The following is a 17,431-nucleotide window of genomic DNA, read 5'->3' as shown; positions in this document are numbered from 1 at the left end:
CCGTGACTCCGGCTGGCCCAGCTGCGCAAGAGGTGACCGGTGCCTCCACGCCGCGAAGGCTGTGGTTCCCACCCCCCCATCCCCGCCACAAGGCCACAGACCCCATCAGAGCCTGACCTTCCGTGTCCACAAACCCCAGGCATCAGTGAACTCTTAGAAAAGGCATCTGGCCAACTTGGTGTTGGGCCTTAAAAATTAACCCCCCCGAAGAAACACGCCCCCCCCCAGCAATGGTTGAAACAGAAATCGATCAGGAGTTTCTCTTGCACATATGACATCTGTCAAGCAACCAGACACGTGAGTTTTGCTAAATTCTTTTATTTTGTTTAAATTTTCACTTCAATTTTAATTCTTGAAGAACAGCCTCGACAACATATATCGCACTCATTATAAGAAGCAAAGGGTTATATCAAAAATTATTAGTATAGAATCACAGGAAACCTGGTTTGGAACCAGAAAAAAATACAAAACAGATATAGTTACATAGACACAGGACAGGTTTTTTTTTTTAATAATTATTTGGAAAATGTTATTTCCCCCTAATTCTTGTTTTCTTTTTTTTTTCCTTTATGCGCATACGATGTTTAAATTTTACAAAAAATGAAAATAAAGACTAGTATTTTACAAAATGAATAAGAATGTTCAGTGTGTGGTGTGTTTCTACATAGGATTCGGTCCACTCCCATAGGTGGTGTTCTCTGTACAGCGTATATCCACATCTGTCCACAATAAATCCTGGAAGGTCCATTCGTCCCCTACTGGTTTATTAAAATTCTCATGGTCCTCTCCTGCAACATTTTCTCACCCTCTTTTTCTCACCAGACACAAAATCCTTTTTTTCTTCCCCTTCCAACGTGCTCCCAGATCTGATCCTAAGAGTCTTTTTTTTTCCTTCTTTTTTTTCTCCTGCCATGCAGCTCGGGTTGCATTCTGCAGAGTGGGCTGCTCCTGTCCCGCGCCTCTCCTCCCCACCCCACCCCCCTGCCCAGCCTGCCTGGCCCACCAGCAGCGGGAGTCGGCCACCACCAGGGTGTGTCCCCGAAGCTTTGCAGTCCTGGGGGCCCACCCGGCGCGTCCTCCGAGTCTCTTAGCGGGAGCTGGGGAAGGGGAGGCAGGCGGGACGCGCCCAAGGTCTAGGAGCACTGGATGGACATGTAAGGCCAGTTGAAGCTGCTTCCAGAGAGCAGCATGTCGCGGATGAGAGTCTCAATGGGGGTTTTACCTACCAAACGTACGAAGAAGAGTTGCTCGATGACCGAGGATGACACGGTGCGCAGGGAGGGCAGTCGTAGCAGCAGTTTGCCGAAGCGGCTGGGCTGGTTGGGGTACTGGCTCCGCACGTACTCCTCCAGTGCGCACTGCGACTTCTCCTGCAGGCTCTCGATGTGGGCGGCATCCGACAAGCCACAGGCGTCTGCCCCACCAGCCGCAGGAGCGAGAGAGACAGGGGGAAAGGGGACACACAGTTAGGCCAGGGCGCAGCAAAGGCACAAACCATAAGTCATTCTTATTAAAGAGAAAGAGGAAAAAAAGAACAAATGGGGGTGTGTGGGTAAAAGAACCTCCACCCCTCCAAGCTTCTCCACTTCCTTCTTTACTATTTCCTTCTCTAGCCCCCATACAAATACAAATAAATCAAACCCCCATCTATCCTAGGGGAGAGAGAAAGGCAGAGAGAGAGAGAGAGAGAGGCACATGGGCATGCAGAAGCAGCAATCTCTCCAATCCCTTTGTTTTTCCTCTTTCACCTTTGGATTAAATAATGTACGATGCTGGAGCCATGGCTGCTGTGTGGAGCAACCTGCCCTCGACCTGCAGGGGAGCATCCTTCTGGCTGTGCTCATTAAAGGAAGGACTTGTGCCCCCTCTGTCCCTGATTTCCGGGCATTCAGGATCCCCAAAGAAATAAGCAGCCTGGAGGTAGTTCTTAAAGGCCCCTTGGAGTTCCTGTCTCAAGCCCAAAGGCCCCAGCCAGAACCCTCCAGGAGAACTTCAGATTGTACAGTGAATCAGCCCATGGGAGCGGGGGAAGCAGCCTGAGCTGGCAAGTGCCTGGATTCAGATCCAGTTCCTGCATTTGTTTGCAACATGGGATTTGAGATCCAGTATCTATGCAAGCAAAGGCTCTACAGCAAATCCTCAGTGAGAGTGTAGACTGCTATCTGTACCTGAGATCAAGTAATTGAAAAGTGGTCACATCTCTGTAAGCTGTATAATACGGAGGAGGAATAGGGCTCAGTTACTCCAGGCTGTGGGAAGGCTGGAGGCTACTGCTGCTGCAGCTCCAGATCCAGGGAGTGGGGTGTAGGGGGGCTCTGGGGTCTGGGGGTGATGGGCTTCCTGTGGCAGGACCCAAGGAGAGAGAGAGAGGAGATGCACTTTCATACAATGACGGCATCTCAAAATGTGTGCTTATCTCACGTCAAGCAAGGCCCTTCCTGCTCCTCTAAAAAATATTTTAAGACATTACACTATAACATGACAACCCAATGGGGGCAAGCCTATGGAGACGAAAGTGCAAAGAGAGGACTGGGCACTTCCTCCTCTAGCTCAAATATGCATGTTATTTCTTGTATTAATAATAAATATTTTTTAAAGCAGGAAGATCACAGAAGAGCCCTTAGCTAGCCGCACTTTATTAGAGATCAAAGGCGGACTTTGCTAATACAGAGATCAGGGAAGAGATTCCTGCACGGCCATGCCCCCAAAAGGACACTGTGATTGTGAATGGGTGAAGTGCGACTCCCAAGAAGACACGGCAAATGATTCAAAGCACAAGCTCGTGTCTGCTGGGCTCCTAGCTTTATGTCTTTATGTTTCAGGAACTGGGATTTACAAATCAGTCTAACACCTTCATCTACAAGGCGATGGCCTCGAGCAAAAATACAAATAAAACTAGTGATAATTCCGGAACTTCTGAGGCAAGGCCCCTTTGACCTCGGATCCAGACTGGGGTTCCCTCAGATGTCTAATTACTCCAGCCAGCTGGCAGGGTGCGTCCATACTGCCCCAACTGGGGGAGCCAGGGAGGTTTTTGGTTAGCAGGACCTAGGCAGGAGCTGCTCAGTGGGTGGGAGGTGGGGGACTCTGCCTTCTAGAAAGGAGACCCTGAGGCCTGTCGCCGGCCTGTCTTGCTAACCTGGCCTGTGAATGGCCTGTCTAAAGAGCCATATTTACATACATCTTGCTTTATATGCACTGCCCGCCTATTCTGCCAGAATCACTCTCAGGCCCAGACAATACAATATGAAAAAGACACATTTACACCCCAGCAGTTTCTTTCTTTCACTCACTCATTCATTTTTTTTTTAAAGACCCATATGGCATCTCCTCCTGGTCAGTAAACTATTTATCTGATATTTGAAGAACCCCAGAGAGCAAAGTCACTTCCTAGACCCGGGATGAGCCACTCCAAGCAAGAGAAGCCCAGCTAAGGTGTGCTTGGGCCTTATGCTGGCTCCTTCCTTCCGTTGCTTTCCTCCTTGGGTGGTGAAAGATCTGTAGCTGGGCCCACCTGCCAGGTGCCAGCCTGCCAGCTCTGTGGCTTCCTTCCGGTAAGAGCCCTGGTTCTGGCCTGGCTTCCTACTCTGAGTCTTCCTTCACCACCAGCAGCACGCCCTCTCCCCAGTGCCCCATGATTTCCCCCACTGTGGACAGAAGGCTTGAGCTCCCAAATCCACCAGGGGGAGGGGGTGGAGGGGTTGTGGTGGCCAAGGGAAGCGAGCAGGGGGTGCATAAGTTCTACCCCAGGAAAGAAAAGGAGGTACAATGTGCAAAATCCATGTCTCACTTTTTATACGGTTGTGTCAATGTGGGAACCCTCAATATTTCTTCTACAGTATATGGAAAAGAAATTATGTAAATAAATAACCATTACTGCTGAGGCCCTCCTGGTTTAGCTTTTGTCGAGCAGAGAATGTATTTCATGTTGTGCATTCAGAAGAGTTTAGTGTTCAGGAAATATACATGTAATCAGCTGCCATAACTAGAAATCAAAGTTATTATTGTGCAGAAAATGGATTTATAGCATTTATGTTAACTAGAGGGCTCTTTTTCAGAGAAGGTCTCATTTATTTGAAGGAATATTTAGATGTATGAATTAATGGGATTTTTTTTTTTTTTTTAGTAAGTTCAGGTCATGACCTAGTCCTTGGATGCTGTCCAGAATATTAAGGATTAAACATACCATCCGGAGGCCAAATGTGAAAACCACCACGGGGAACCCCCGTGCCAGCTTCAAATACTTAACCAGAGCAAACCACATTGGACAATATGTCTAAAACTGTCTTTTCCATCATTCAAAGTTTGCTTAAAAGTTGGATGACTTTGAGAAGGCTTCCCATGAAGTCCCTTCTGGCTGGCAATCAAAACAAGTTTAGTCAAAAGTGGAAACGTGTTGTAGGGAGGAGGGGGGAGTGAATTACTCCTGACAGCTCTATTTCCATTTTCAGATACCCTGCTCACAATTTTCCAACAAGATAATGTCATTGTTCACTCCTAGACACCCCATGCACCTTGCACACTTGGTCCGAGAAAACTTCTTTGGGAAACTTTAAAAAAAATTTTTTTTTAAAGGAGCACTTTTCACAGGAATGTCTTAGGATGGAAAGTTAAAAGAAAAGCATGAATAATTCTACCAGGTTCCTGCAGCTTGCACAGTCCTCCCCTCCTTCTCTGGGAAAGGGCAGGAGATCAGGGGTTCAAAGAACCTTAGGGGGAAAAAAGGAGAGGGGGGGAGGTCATTTTCCAGAAGACCTCTGCCCAGCCCCAAGTCAACCTTTCTGCTTCAAGACCCCCCACCCCTCCCCTCCCCTCCCTGGATGCGATGTTGAAGGCCCTAGCTTTCCTGACACTGGCTTGCTTCCTGATGAGTTTGGCTGAAGAGCTGGGGAGCAGAGAGCCAGCCAGACCTCGGGCCTGCCAGTCCGCAAGCATTCTGGTCGGCTTCTCCCGGGTTCTTTGTCACTTTTGAAAAACACGTTTCCATCAAGAAGACTTATTAAGATAAAATGCATTCAAACGCCGAGGAGGCGATTCAATAAATCTTCCATTTGTTTTAAGGTTCACACTCCCCCCCCCTTGCCAAGAACCACTCCCTCTCGCACAGGCAGAGAACCTGCATTTGCTCTGCAAGGAAAGGGGGGGGGAGGTGTTGCATGCAGTTCAAGTCCACGGCTCTGGCCACCCTGCATACCAATGAGATGCTCTTGTCTAAATAAATTATCTGCTCCTCAGATCGATATTAATACTACATTTGCTACATTACAATATTGTGCAAATTTAAGAGTCATTTTAATACAATGTAAATACGACTCTTCACGCATGAAAGCCAAGAAATATTGATAGATGAGACCACTGCCTACTGTTCAGCACGCAGGGCCTGTGCAAAGGGACTCTGGCTGTTGCTGTTCTAGAATGGTCTTTTCATTTGGTCTCTGGAGGAGCTGACCGTGGGACAGACTTACGAAGATGGTTTATTTGTTCTCCACACGGAGGAATGACAAACAATGCCAATAATGGTGGCAAAACTGCAGCTAGACTCTGCTGGCCGTGGGCAGGGCCCAAGACGCAGGCAGCCCAGCTTGCACCCTCACCAGCGTAATTCCAGGCTTTTTGTTTCTATGTGCCCCCATTACCTGCTGGTCCTGGGTGTTTATATGTTTGCCTCTTGCAGGTTACAATAATACAAGGCAGGCAGTGTTCACAGACCTTCTGACCAGAGCCCTTCAAAGGCAACATTAATGCGCTTTCCTGCAAGTTAATTTGAACCATCTATCATAAGAGAAATTGTTAACATGCATGTTGCCACCGCCTACACTGAATTTGATGTTTTTTAAGGCGCTCCTTTAAATTTCAAGCGTATCCTGTGTTTTGCATAGCCATGAAATTTATCTCCGGCCCTGGAATGCTCTCCCATCCTTGAGGGTTCGACAATCTTGCTTTTTTTTTTTTTTTTAATCTTTCTTGTTTAGATCGAATCCGTATTTTACGACCCTCCATAACCTCCACAACTACAAACATGAATGGTTTCCGATAAGGGAAAATCAGGCAACCATAAAGCGGGGTTATTTATGATTTATTTGTGCGTATTCTTCTCTTTCCACCTTTCTGGGTCTCTCTGTGAGGGGAAACTCATCCAGGACGCGTGGCACACGGATACTAGCAAGCCACATCCCTAATGTGCTTTTCCTCCCTTCTCCTCCTCCAGAAACGCTGAGCTGAGCTCTGGCTGGCTCTCTCTCACACACACACACCTCGCACGAGCGCGCGCACACACCACACACACACCCCACCCGCACACACGCGCAGCCAGACAGGCCTGCCTTACGGCTTCCCCCCATCCGCACACAGACGCGCACCGGCCACAGCCTCGGGCCCGCGCGGGGGGTCCAGGCCACCTAGGCCCGATCGTGCCCGCCGGCCGCTTGGCCTTGACTCCCGCACCACGATGCTCGCAAGATGGCAGCGGCGCGCCTGGCTGGGCTGCGTCCCCGCTCCGGGACCGCGGGCCTGAGCCATACCCTTTGGTCGGGCGAGGGCCGGGCCTTGCGCACCCGCACCTGCAGCCGCAGCCGCCGCGGTGACAGGAGCGCGAGAGGCGCGGGAAGCCAGGCCCCGGCACTGGCTGCAGCTGCAGCGGCTGCGGTGGTGGCGGCGCGGAGCCCGCGCTCGCTCCCGGAGCGGCCTGCCCTCCCCGCGACCGCAGCCTCACCTGACGTAAACAGCACGATGGCTTTGAGGCAGCTGTACTCGGCCGAGTCGACGTGCAGCGCCTTGAGCTTCTCCACCTGCTCCTGAAAGATGCGGATGTGGTCCATGAAGGCCACGACGCGGTCGGCGGACATGGGTGAGGCGTGCAGGCCGGCGGCAGCCAGCAGCGGCGCCACGTGCAGCGGCATGGAGCACTGGGCCGCGTTGAGCACGAACAGCTCGCTCCAGGTGAGGCGTAGCAGAGACACTTGGTCTGTGATCTGCAGATCCGGGAAGAAGGGGATGTTGCGGGCCCACTCGACGGCGCTGAAGAGCAGGCGAGCGGCCAGCTCGCAGATGTTCTCGATGCCCATGATGTTATTGGGCTGCATGCACTGGCTGCCGTAGCGCGACGTGGGGTATGGTTCTGCCCGCAGCAGCAGCGAGATGTAGCCGGACAAGTAGCAGTGGCCGTTGAGGGGGTCCCCGTTGGTGAGTGCGTACTGGCCTGGATTGGGCTGGGTAGGAGGCATTCTTCCTCGTTGAACCGCTGACAGAAACACAGAAAAGAGGCAATGTACATTCTGGTGGATTTACAAACATCGCTGTGCCCGCAGCGCACCCGATACAATGCAGCGGCTGTGCCCGCAGCCACCCGGCGCCCCAGCCTCTCCTCCCCGCTTGCTCTCGCTCCAGGCCCACACAGAGAGATCCCGGCCTCGAAGTGTCTCTAGCCACCATGACTGAGACCCCTGGCCACTTCAGCCCCGCCGCAAATCTAGGCCTGACCTCAGGGACCCACCCCCCATCACCACCCCAAGCCCACAGGACTAAGAAAATGCCACCCAAATCTGGAATGCCAAGGAGGAACATACAGAAAAATGACACCCTGCTCACCCCCTCCATAATGAAACAAATCGGGGGGGGACGGGGGGGAGAGAAGAAGAAGAAGAAAGAGGAGGAGGAGGAAGAAGAGGAAGAAAAAGAGGAAGAAGTGGTGGTGGTGGTTAGGGTTCTTAGCAGTCTCTTCATTCATAAGCAAGCAGCCTTAGGCTCATGATGTGTTTTCCCATTCTCTCTTTTTAAAAAAAAAAAAATGCTAAAGAATCATGCTTAAAATAGATACTAGCTCCGTATCCTGCTAAGCACTTACAACTTTTGGGCAGAGAACAAGTATTCACACCCTCCCATTTCCCCTCCTCCCCACCGCCCCAAAGTTCTCACTATTTAAAAACAAGAGCAAATTGAAAATATCCAAAAGAGAAAAAGTTGAACTTACAGTAGCCAAACATTATTGAAAAAAGTGGGAAATAGAATTAATGTCTGCCGTGCGCCGTGCCACTGCAACCTGCAGCCAGCTTGCGCGAGCTTGCAACTGCAAAAACACTGGATTCATTAACCATCTGAATACAAAACGTAAGCATGCTTTGAGTTCGTAAAAGCTGACCAAAGTTTTTTTTTTTTCCCCCTAATGTGTATGTTTTACTTCAACAGTGCCAGCATTTTAAATTGCCATGTAAACAAAGGCAACTTTAGGAAAAGTTACGACTAGTGAACGCTCTCTCCACCCCAAACAAATGCATAGAGATATGTTCATGTACTCGCAGCTGTCTTAATTCAAGTTGTCCATCCCCCTCCCCATGTTAGCTTTGATTCCAATTTTAATACAAGCTCCAGGACAGTTTGAGCTCTTGACACAAAATGGCTAGAATACTTTTTCCCCTCTAATTCTAGCTTTGAACTTGGTGATTATTTTTCTATTAACTGAAAGCACAATTCAAAGTTGTTGTTGGTTTTTTTTTCCCTCCCAGATGCCTACACAGGCCCCCCCTGGAAGCCAGAAATGCAAGTCGTCATATTTGCCTGCTCCTGGAGTTTGGGAGGGATTTCATTTCTTTCCTTGTGGCATATAAAATATAATTTTAAAGTCAAATACAAGAAGTAATCATCTACATTCTGCAAAACTGACTGGTTCACTAATTGAACTGTAGACATCTTTAACGATTGTCAGGACATAAACTCTAACTGTAAATGGTTAAATACATTTATCAGAAAAGTGCTGCCTCTCTTGCCACATGCACATGAAGCATATCCAAATAAAAACACCAACCACAACAGCACACAAACCCACACAACACAGGGATTAAATGATGTGGAAGCCCCTGCCAGCTGCAGCTTGTGCATTATGGCGAAATCAGAAGGATCGGTAAATGCCGTTGTAAATTGTAATTTGTATGCAGTATTTAAGCAGAGGGTGGAGTTTGATGAAGAAATAAAATGAGGATCATGCTTTCAAAAAAAAAAATGACAACTATGAAAGCACGGTGCAGTCACAAACTTTGCTTTCAAAGTAGAGGGGTTAAAGCAAGGCCACGGCTCCCGAGCAGGCAGCCCCCCCTCCGTGTAGGGGACCGGGAACCACGGAAGGGGCCAGGAGTCCCCCTTCCCCCCTAATTAGACCTACAAGTGCAATAAATCTCATTCCTCTTTTTCCAGGCTAGGCTCCCAAAAGGATGATGGCAGCAATGAATCTCCGGCTCGGGGGTCCTCCAGCCCCCCCAGCCCACCCACACCCCCCATTTTAAATAAAGGCGATGAAGAGAGGAAGGAGAAAGTGGAATGAAATGCGCGCGCACACCACACACACACACACACACACACACACACACACACAGAGTGGAGAGAGCGAACGTTTTCCAGGGAGGGTGGTGGGGGGGGAGTAAGAAATAAGCAAATACGCAGTCCTTCCCGAGTTCATGCCAGCACAGCCCCGAGCATCCTCACGCACACGCGGGAAAGAGAGACACAACCGGGCACACCGAAGGCAGAGGGAGGGAGGGAGGGATCCAGGGACTTGAGCGCGCCGAGCAGGCGGCGGGCGGGGTGGGGAGCCGGGGAGAGAGGAGCGCAGGCCGGGAGGGGTGGGGGGGGGGAGGCAGCGAGCTGGGAAAGCGGGAGGGGGTGGCGGCTGCGGGGACTTGGGGGGTGGAGGGGGGTGGACGGGAAGCCGGGCCCGGCCCGGGCCCCGAGCGCAAGGGAACCCCAGCCCGTAAGCAGCACGGCTCCCCGGCGGGAGAGAGAGAGAGAGAGAGAAAGAAAAGGGAAGGCCGGGAGGCGGGCGAAGCGCGGGGTGGAGAGAAGCAGAGAAGACATATTCACCTTCCCGCCTCATGCCCACTTTGAGGCACTTCTTGAGGCGGCAGTATTGGCACTGGTTGCGGTGGTGCTGGTCGATAGGACAGTTCCTGTTGGCACGGCATGTGTAAGTTAAGTTCCTGCGGACGCTCCTCTTGAAGAAACTTTTACAGCCCTCGCAGGTGAATTGGCCGTAGTGCTTGCCGCTCGACTTGTCCCCGCACACCACACACTCGATGTGCTGCTGGCTCTGGCCCGAGCCGGGCGGTCCCTGGCCCTTGTCCCCCGCCGTGCCGGGGGTGGCGGGCGCTCCGGGCTGGCCCGGGGTCTGCGGCGTGTGCGGCGCGCCCGAGCCCGCCTGCTGCTGCTGCTGCTCGCCGGCGCCGCCACCGCCGCCGCCGCCGCGGGCCGCCTGTGCTGCGGGGTTGGGGCCGCCGGGGTTGCCCCCGGCCACGTCGTCCTGCGGATCTCGCCAGCTGCTAACTACCATTGCCATATCTTTGGGCCCGGGGAGCGCTGGAGGGGGGGGAGCCGAGCTGCTCGGCTCGAGGGCCGCGGGGCGCGCGGGCGCGCGGGGAGGGGAAGGGGAAGGGGAAGGGGGGAGGGGAGGGGGCGGGGGGCCCGCCGGGCGCCCCGGGGTCGCCGGAGCCGAGCCGGGCACCGGCCGCTGCCTGCTCCTCCTCCGCCGCCGCCGCCGCCGCCGCTACTGCCTCGGCCGCCCCGCTGCTGCCGCGCGCCCGCCCGCCCTGCTGGCGTTTTGTTGTGGTTCCTGCTGTTTTCTTTCTCTCTTTTTGCAGCCCCCCCCCTCCAGGCTCTCAGGCTACCCCCCCCCACAACACCCCTGCACCCCTCGCCCGCTTCCCTCCCCCCCCACCCCGCGCGCTCCGATCCTGGGGGGGCCGCGCTCTCCTTTCCCCCCCTCCCCACCCCCCGGCGAGCAAGCTCCCTCTTCTCTCGCTTTTTTCTTCTTCCCCAAGTTGCAAAATCAGAAATGGCACAGGCGGCAGCCGGGAGCGGCGCGGGGCGCAGCGCCGGGGGCGGCGGGCATGGGCCACGGCGCGCGCACACACTCGCCCTCCGCCTCGCCCGCACCCCCGCGCACACACACACACGCACACACAACACACACACACACACGCGCGCACACACTCGCTCACCCGCGCCGGGCGCCCGCCCGCCGGCCGGCCGCTCGGGTTGAGCTCAGCGCGCGGGCTGAGCCGACATAGAGGAAGCCGGCGAGGGCGGCGGCGGTGGTGGCGGCGGCGGCGGAGGTCGCGGCTGCAGGCGCCGCTGGAGCTGTCGGCTCAGCTGCCGCGGCGGGCGCCGCTGGAGGAGCCGGGGCCCGGCCGGAGTCCGAGCCGGAGTCGGGGCGGCAGCCGGAGCGCGAGCCCAGGCCGGGCCGGCCCGCGCCGCTGCAGCCGCTGTCCGGGCGGGAGCCCTCGCCGGGTTCGGGAGTGCGGGCAGCGGGGTGAGCCGAGCGGAGCGCGGGGCGAGGCTGCGGGCTGCGATCAGGGCGCGCGGGTGTCGGGGGGCCAGGTCCAGGGCCGGGCGCAGCCAGCCATTCAGGAAGGCAGCGCCGGAGAGCGGGAGGCGGCCGGCGCGGAGGATAGCACACTTTGCTCTTTTTTGTTGTGCGGGTGGCGCCGGGCTCTCGCCGCCTTCTTCTTTCGGGAGGTGACGGAAGGGGGAGGAAAAGACGAGATAATTCACGCCGGCGATGAATTCACAGAGAAAAATCGGAGGAAAAAATAAAAATCAGAAGAAAATAATTTGCAGATTTCTTTTGGAGGAAAAAAAAAGGCAAAAAAGAAAAAAAAAGCGAGACATCCAAAGTAGGTCGAATAAATAAATCTTCTTTTCCTTTCTTGCTCCTTCTTCTGCCTCTTCTGCTATCACACACAGAGCTAGTTAAAAAAACCCTGGAGATCGCCCAAAAATGTTCTTTTTTTAGTATTTTAAATAAGTGCTCTTCAGCCGGGAAGCGACACCCTCCCTCCAAAAAAAAAATCATATATGTATAAAATAACGATAAGAAGAATACGGAGGGAGTGCCGCCTCCTCCTCCTCCTCCTTCTTCTTTTCTTTCTTTTTTTTTTTTTCAAGTTGAGCCCTCACTCTTCTGCTGGAAAGGAGTAAAAGAGACAAGGAGGAGGGAGGAAAAGACGAGAAAGAAGAAGAAGAGGAAAGAAGTAGTAGGTAGGAGGATGTGTAAGAAAAAGAAAGGGGAGCGCAGAGAGAGGAGAGAGCAGAGAGAGAGAGAGAGAAAGAGAGAGACAGAGAGAGGAGGGAGAGGGGGGAGAGAGAGGAGAGGGAGAGAGAGAGAGAGAGAGAGAGAGAGAGAGAGAGAGAGACCGACCCAAAAATTGAATGCGTTTAAACGGGAGGACTCGCAGAGCAGTGTTTCCGAAAGGGGGATCTGCGCGAATGTCTGTATATAGTGAACTTTGACACGACTATTGAAACTGACACGTTTCTATGGAGATCGCTGCCTTATATGGAGCTCGTGTCAAGGAGCCAAGAGAAGGGCTGCTGGCAACTGATAATCAAAGGCGACTGACTGGTCAGAGCCCCGAGCCGGGGGGAGCGAGCGCCAGGCGAAGGTTAGCCAAGCCTCCCGCGCGCCATTGGCTGGCGGGCCTCCCCCTCCCCCGCTCTTTCTTTCTTTCCTCCCCTCCCTCTCGGCCTCCCTCCCCGCTACCTACGGGCTGGGGCTGCGAGGGGAGGAGGAGGAGGAGGAGGAGGAGGGGAGAGCGTGCGGGCGGTGGGGGTGGTGGGGGGTGTGCTCCTGACAGGCGCGATTTACATCGCGGTGGCTCGGCGCAGCTATTTACTCCGAGACCTGATTAGTATGGGTCGTCTGTGGTCGCACACTCGCAGGCGCACGCACACGCACGCACACACACGCACCCTCGCGACCCGCGCACCCCCACCCACCTACTCCCCGGAGGAGGCGACCGTCTGGAGAGGGGGGAGGTCCAGGGAAGAATACGCGGGATCTTATATTTTTCCTTTCTTCCCTAAAGTTTTTTTTTTTTTAATCTGATTTTAAGAGCGTGAAGAGGGCATCGTTGCCTCGGAGAGGGGAGGGGAAAAATGTTAATGGGAAGGAAACCGCCTGGGTTTGCGCGTTCGTCTTCCCTTTATGAACATCATGCAGGCTTGGATTCTGCTCTGGGGTAGCTTTGGGACACCCCGGGTAGGATCTCCCCAGGTTTTTTTTTTTTTTTTGGAGGCGGGGGGGATAGAATGGGAATCCACAGCACATCTTGGCCTGCAAGGTTGCATGTCGACACCCTCCTGGCTCCTCTGCAGTGATGACCGCAAATTCGAGCGCTTCCAAGGCAAAGATGATTTTAAAATAAACTTTCCAAGACAAACGCGCGCGGTTGCTTCCTACTTCATCCTCACCATCATCATCATTAAAAAAAAAAAAGCCCCCCAGGCCAATTGCAAACTGCAAACAATGCTGCAATCATGATTTAACCAAAAACTGTGAGTCCTTTTTTTTTTGTTGTGTGGGGTATGTATGAGGGTCAGGGGGTAGTGGGGTGGGTAGGGGGTGTGAGCCAAGTCAGTGTCCCAGGAAAAGAGCAAACGGTGGAAGGGAGGGGGAGGGGCGGGAGGAGGAAGGCAGGGAGAGAGAGGGAGAGAGAGAGAGAGAGAGAGAGAGAGAGAGAGAGAGAGAGAGAGAGAGAGAGAGAGAGAGAGAGACCCTTCCCGGAGGTGATTGGTCGGGGAGGCGGGCAGGGGAGGCCGGGGCGCGCAGGAATCGCTGGTTCTGCCTGCCACCTAGCGGACGCAGCCGCTCCCGGGCCGCGCGTCCCTCCTCCTCTCCCGGCAGGCAGCCGGTGCCTCGCCGGCACACCGAGACTGCACTTTGGAAATTCTTTCAATGGCTTTTTTTTTTTCCCTTGAAAGATCGTACTGGTTGGGTGTGTGTGTGTGTGTATGGGGGGGCGAATGATCCTTCTATGAGTTACATATTCTCCAATCGCACACTCGCACCCCCCCACCGCCCTCGTCGGAGCTCGCAGGCTCCCCTAGGCAGGCTCGGGCGGGCGCGCAGTGACAAAGCCGCCGCCGGGGGGTGGGCGCCGCGCCTGCCCTGTCCGCCTGCTCCGGCCGTCGGCTCTTCCCCCAGAGCGGTAAAAGTTTGTCTCGACTCGAGCCTCCCCCGGGCGACACCACGCCCTCGGGTCAGGGTGGAAGTCGAGGGCTGCGCGAGGTGGTTGACAAGAGGTAGGGATTTTTTTTTTTTTTTTTTTTGTAATAGTCGTTCTCACTTTAAATCTCACCACCAGGGAGGGGTTTGGGCAGCACTGCGTGTTCTGGGTACGTGCTTTGCGCTTCTCGGTCTCCGCAGCCTGCAGGTCCCCGGAGTGGGTTCCTGCTGTCGTGGCGAGCGCTAGGGGCGCACGGTGGGGAGTGTGGGGTGGGGGATAAGGAGCGAGAATCAAAGCTTCCCTGTGTCGGTCGGCCCCCACGGCTCTTCCCGCTCCGAGAGGCTGTCAGTGCGCCCTGCGCACGAAGAAGGCCCATTGTACGAGGCGGTGGATGGTCACCAAGTGCCTGCGGCTGCCCGGGGATGGTAGGGGGGCGCTTAGGTCCGCACCAGCGCGCCCGCGCCTCGGGATCGGTGAGAAGGTGGTACCAACACGAGTAAAATAGAGCGGCCCCCCAAAATGAATAAAAAAGATCTCCGTACAAATGCTCCATCTTACTCTCCCTACACAGCCGCAGGCAGGGAGTGGAGGGCAGAGAGGAAGCTGGCTCACCGAGGAGAGAGGCGAGGAGAGGGAGGCCCAGGAGAGGGGACCGGAGCGCGATGGGCGAGCAGCCGCTGCAAGCACCAGCGCCGCCCGGCCCGCCCTCGGACCCCGGACGGTGCAAGGCGCGTGCCAGAAGCGAGACTCGACCAGGTCCTGCCCCACCAGGCAAGTACCGCAGCGGTTTGTCGTGGCTTCTTGCGCTGGAGGGGAGTGGGGGTGGGGACTGGTGCTGGCGGGAGAGCGGGCGGGTAGGTCGGGGTGGGAGAGGGGGACGTCTCGGCTCGCGTGGCTTCCACGGGCCCTGGGGGCAGGAGTCTGGACCCGGAGAACTTTCGGCAGGGTCTGTCCCTGGGGTGGCCCTTTCCGGTGCCCCAGTCCCACCGTGGCGTGGGAGGCAGGGGCCGCAGCCGCCTCACCTCCCTGGAGGAGGGGGATCCTGCAGCCCAATTCAAAGCAGGACCCGCCACCCTCCCCCAATCCTGCACCTCAGGTCCTAACCCAACGCCCCCAGAGCGCTCTCTCTCTCTCTCTCTCTCTCTCTCTCTCTCGGTGGGAAGCCGTGGCGCGGGCGTGGCCCTAGGGCTGCACACTGGCAGGTTTCGGGGTCTTTGGGTATCCCCGCCCGGACCGCCCCGAGGAGCTGGCTGCCCAGTCCGGCCGCATCGGCGAGGCCGGAGCCTTGCCTGGCATCAAGCCCGGGACTCGGCGAACTCGGTTGCAGCCGCCCACCTGCGGGCGCCGGTGTAACGCGATCCGCCCCCCAACCCCCGCCCCAAACTTCAGGCAAACGAAGGCCTCTTTTTGATGTGGGCTACGGTGTGAGCGGATTAAGGAGGGACCTCACGCCGCTCTCCCGGCGGAATAGTGGGAGGCGAGAGGCTCGGCGATCCGAGCCAGATTCTGCACGCCAGCGAAGGGCTGGAGGCGGGACAGGGGTCGCCTCCCGAGGGGGTGGAGGGGGCGGAGGGGGTGTTACTGTGTGTGTGGTGTGTGTGTGTGTGTGTGTGTGTGTGTGTGTGTGTGTGTGTGTGTGTGTGTGAAAGGAAGAGTCTCAATTAAAACCTACGTTAGTGCATCTCCTGCGCGGGGCAGGGACGCACGTTTGCGTCAGAGGGCGTGCGGGGTGAGGGCGGGAGAAGTGGCCCTGGGGACCGCGCCCCGCAGCTGGGTGGGCTCTGGTGGGAGGCAGCCCGGCCAAGCAGGGGCTGCTATGGGGTCAGGCCCTGCAGGCCGGGGTGAAGCTGGGCGGGAGTACCGGCTGAGACACCCATCATCACTTGCGCTTTTCTGCCCCCGCCCTCCTAGCTTCCAAACTTGCAAGGGGACCTTGGGACCCACCCGGCGCGACCCTGGAGCGGGGGTGGGGGCGCAGAAATGGGTCCCTCGCGGTCTCGGGCCTGGAGGGAAGGATGCGTCCCTATTCCTGGTCCCAGGGGTGGAGACCCCTCATGGTGCCGGGGTGGGGGAACGGTGTTGGGGTGGTGGTAGTGGTGGATGGGGGTTGGGGTCCTGCGCATCACTGGGAGCTGCTCGCGCTGCAGCAGTGGGCAAAGCTCGCCCACTTTGTGTGGTGAGAGCGGGGAGGAACCGCTCTTGTTCCAGGCGGGGCGCTGTTCCCCTTTGGGACAGCCCAATTTCCCTGCCGAACCCGGTGCCCCCAGCGGCGGCTGCGCACCCACAAACAGCGCCTCGGCCACCGGTTCTCCCTGCCCTGCCTCTGGAAAAATGGCTTCCTTCGAGGGAGCCAGGGGTCAGGCGAGGTCCTGGGGACGCTCTGGCTGCCACCCTCAAGGCAGTACTGATTGCCCACGGTGCACTTAGGAGGCCTGCGCCTGGTGTACCCCACACCCAACCAGAGGAGAACTGTTGTCTCGTTTGTTGCTGCATGCGTCCCTTAAAGAAAAGCCATTGCTTTTTCCCGACAGCACCCAGGGCCCCTTGGTGGTAGAAGCCGAGGACTCAGGGCAATTTCTGTTTTTCTCCATCTCTTTTCTCTTCTTTCCCGCTACAACCCCTTGGATCCTGCGACACAGCCCTGGTGCGGTCTTGCCTCAGCACCTTAGCCAGGGGCCCACCAACCAGGCCTTCCTGCCAAGTTTGTAGCACATGCATCCCCTGCTAGGACTTGACCAGGGCCCGAACTCTTTCCTTTCACTCTAGTTTTCCTTGGCTCTCCTGCTAACACCCAACCGCTCCACCCCCCCCCCCCACCCCTGGCCCCAGAACAGTTCAGTGCACAGAAGGTCTCTCTCCAGTGCGATTCCTCCATTTCTCACCTTGGGAAGAAGAATCAAGCTATATACAGGCTTACAAGTGTGAAGTGGCTGGCATCCTGGTGCCCTTCATTATCTACTCTTTACAAGCCCTCCCACACATGGCTTGATCATGCCAGCACCTGTGGCACAGTGGCGATTGGGTGGCTGGGCTGCGGTGTGGAAACAGTAGAGAAAGAGACAGAACTGCACCTTGGGGCCGTGACTTGCTTCCAGGCCCCAGAGTGTGAATGGAGGTGGTCTTTCCAGCCCATCAAATACCCACCTCCCCTGCATCTTTCTTACATGAAAGGCTGAGCCATTCTTCGTTAATCCTGTGGCCCAGCTGACAGTAGCCACACCAGATCATTCATTTTGGTTTGTGGCTGAGCTTCACTGAACAAAGGCACCTGGTAAAGACATTTTGTAAACCCAGTTGGAGCCACGGGGACCTTAGAGGTGACCACATAGGTTTAGAACAGTCCTTCCACTTTCCCTGCCTATCCACAAATCATCACAAAGCCCCCTGTTTATCAAGTTCATCTGGAGAGAAGGGCAGGCCTACCGCCCCTGGGAGAAAGGTCA

At 55.5% G+C, this 17,431-nt stretch overlaps 1 protein-coding gene across 8 annotated transcripts; it reads right to left on the bottom strand.

The window, feature by feature from the left end:
* Window positions 1-302: 302 nt before the first annotated feature.
* Window positions 303-13,849, bottom strand: NR2F1 (nuclear receptor subfamily 2 group F member 1). 8 transcript variants are annotated; one of them, XM_040985892.1, is made up of 4 exons: window positions 10,200-10,321; window positions 9,850-10,073; window positions 6,713-7,240; window positions 1,134-1,414 (listed from the first exon to the last, which is right to left on the bottom strand). In XM_040985892.1, exons 1-4 carry the CDS (start codon window positions 10,319-10,321, stop codon window positions 1,134-1,136), a joined length of 1,155 nt encoding a protein of 384 aa, XP_040841826.1. The 8 variants fall into 8 exon arrangements, with proteins under 8 accessions (XP_040841823.1, XP_040841826.1, XP_040841827.1 ...); XM_040985893.1 differs by having other exon boundaries at window positions 9,850-10,075; window positions 10,208-10,321; XM_040985890.1 differs by having other exon boundaries at window positions 9,850-10,195; window positions 10,238-10,321.
* Window positions 13,850-17,431: the final 3,582 nt, after the last annotated feature.

Source organism: Ochotona curzoniae, unplaced genomic scaffold (assembly GCF_017591425.1).
Source record: "Ochotona curzoniae isolate NIBS_2020 unplaced genomic scaffold, NIBS_Ocur_1.0 contig_4501, whole genome shotgun sequence".
Classification (NCBI taxonomy): domain Eukaryota; kingdom Metazoa; phylum Chordata; class Mammalia; order Lagomorpha; family Ochotonidae; genus Ochotona; species Ochotona curzoniae.
The sequence above is the reverse complement of the archived record's forward strand: the minus strand, read 5'-3'. Positions and strand labels throughout refer to the sequence as shown.

What these genes read in the sequence shown, in the direction of transcription:
- NR2F1 (XM_040985889.1), bottom strand. Translation starts at nt 10,321, where the DNA reads ATGGCAATGGTAGTTAGCAGCTGGCGAGATCCGCAGGACGACGTGGCC. An exon ending in AGTGGGCATGAGGCGGGAAG is followed by an intron (nt 7,241 to 9,849) that starts GTGAATATGTCT and finishes TGTTTCTGTCAG; the next exon opens with CGGTTCAACGAGGAAGAATG. An exon ending in CATCGTGCTGTTTACGTCAG is followed by an intron (nt 1,415 to 6,712) that starts GTGAGGCTGCGG and finishes CTGGTGGGGCAG; the next exon opens with ACGCCTGTGGCTTGTCGGAT.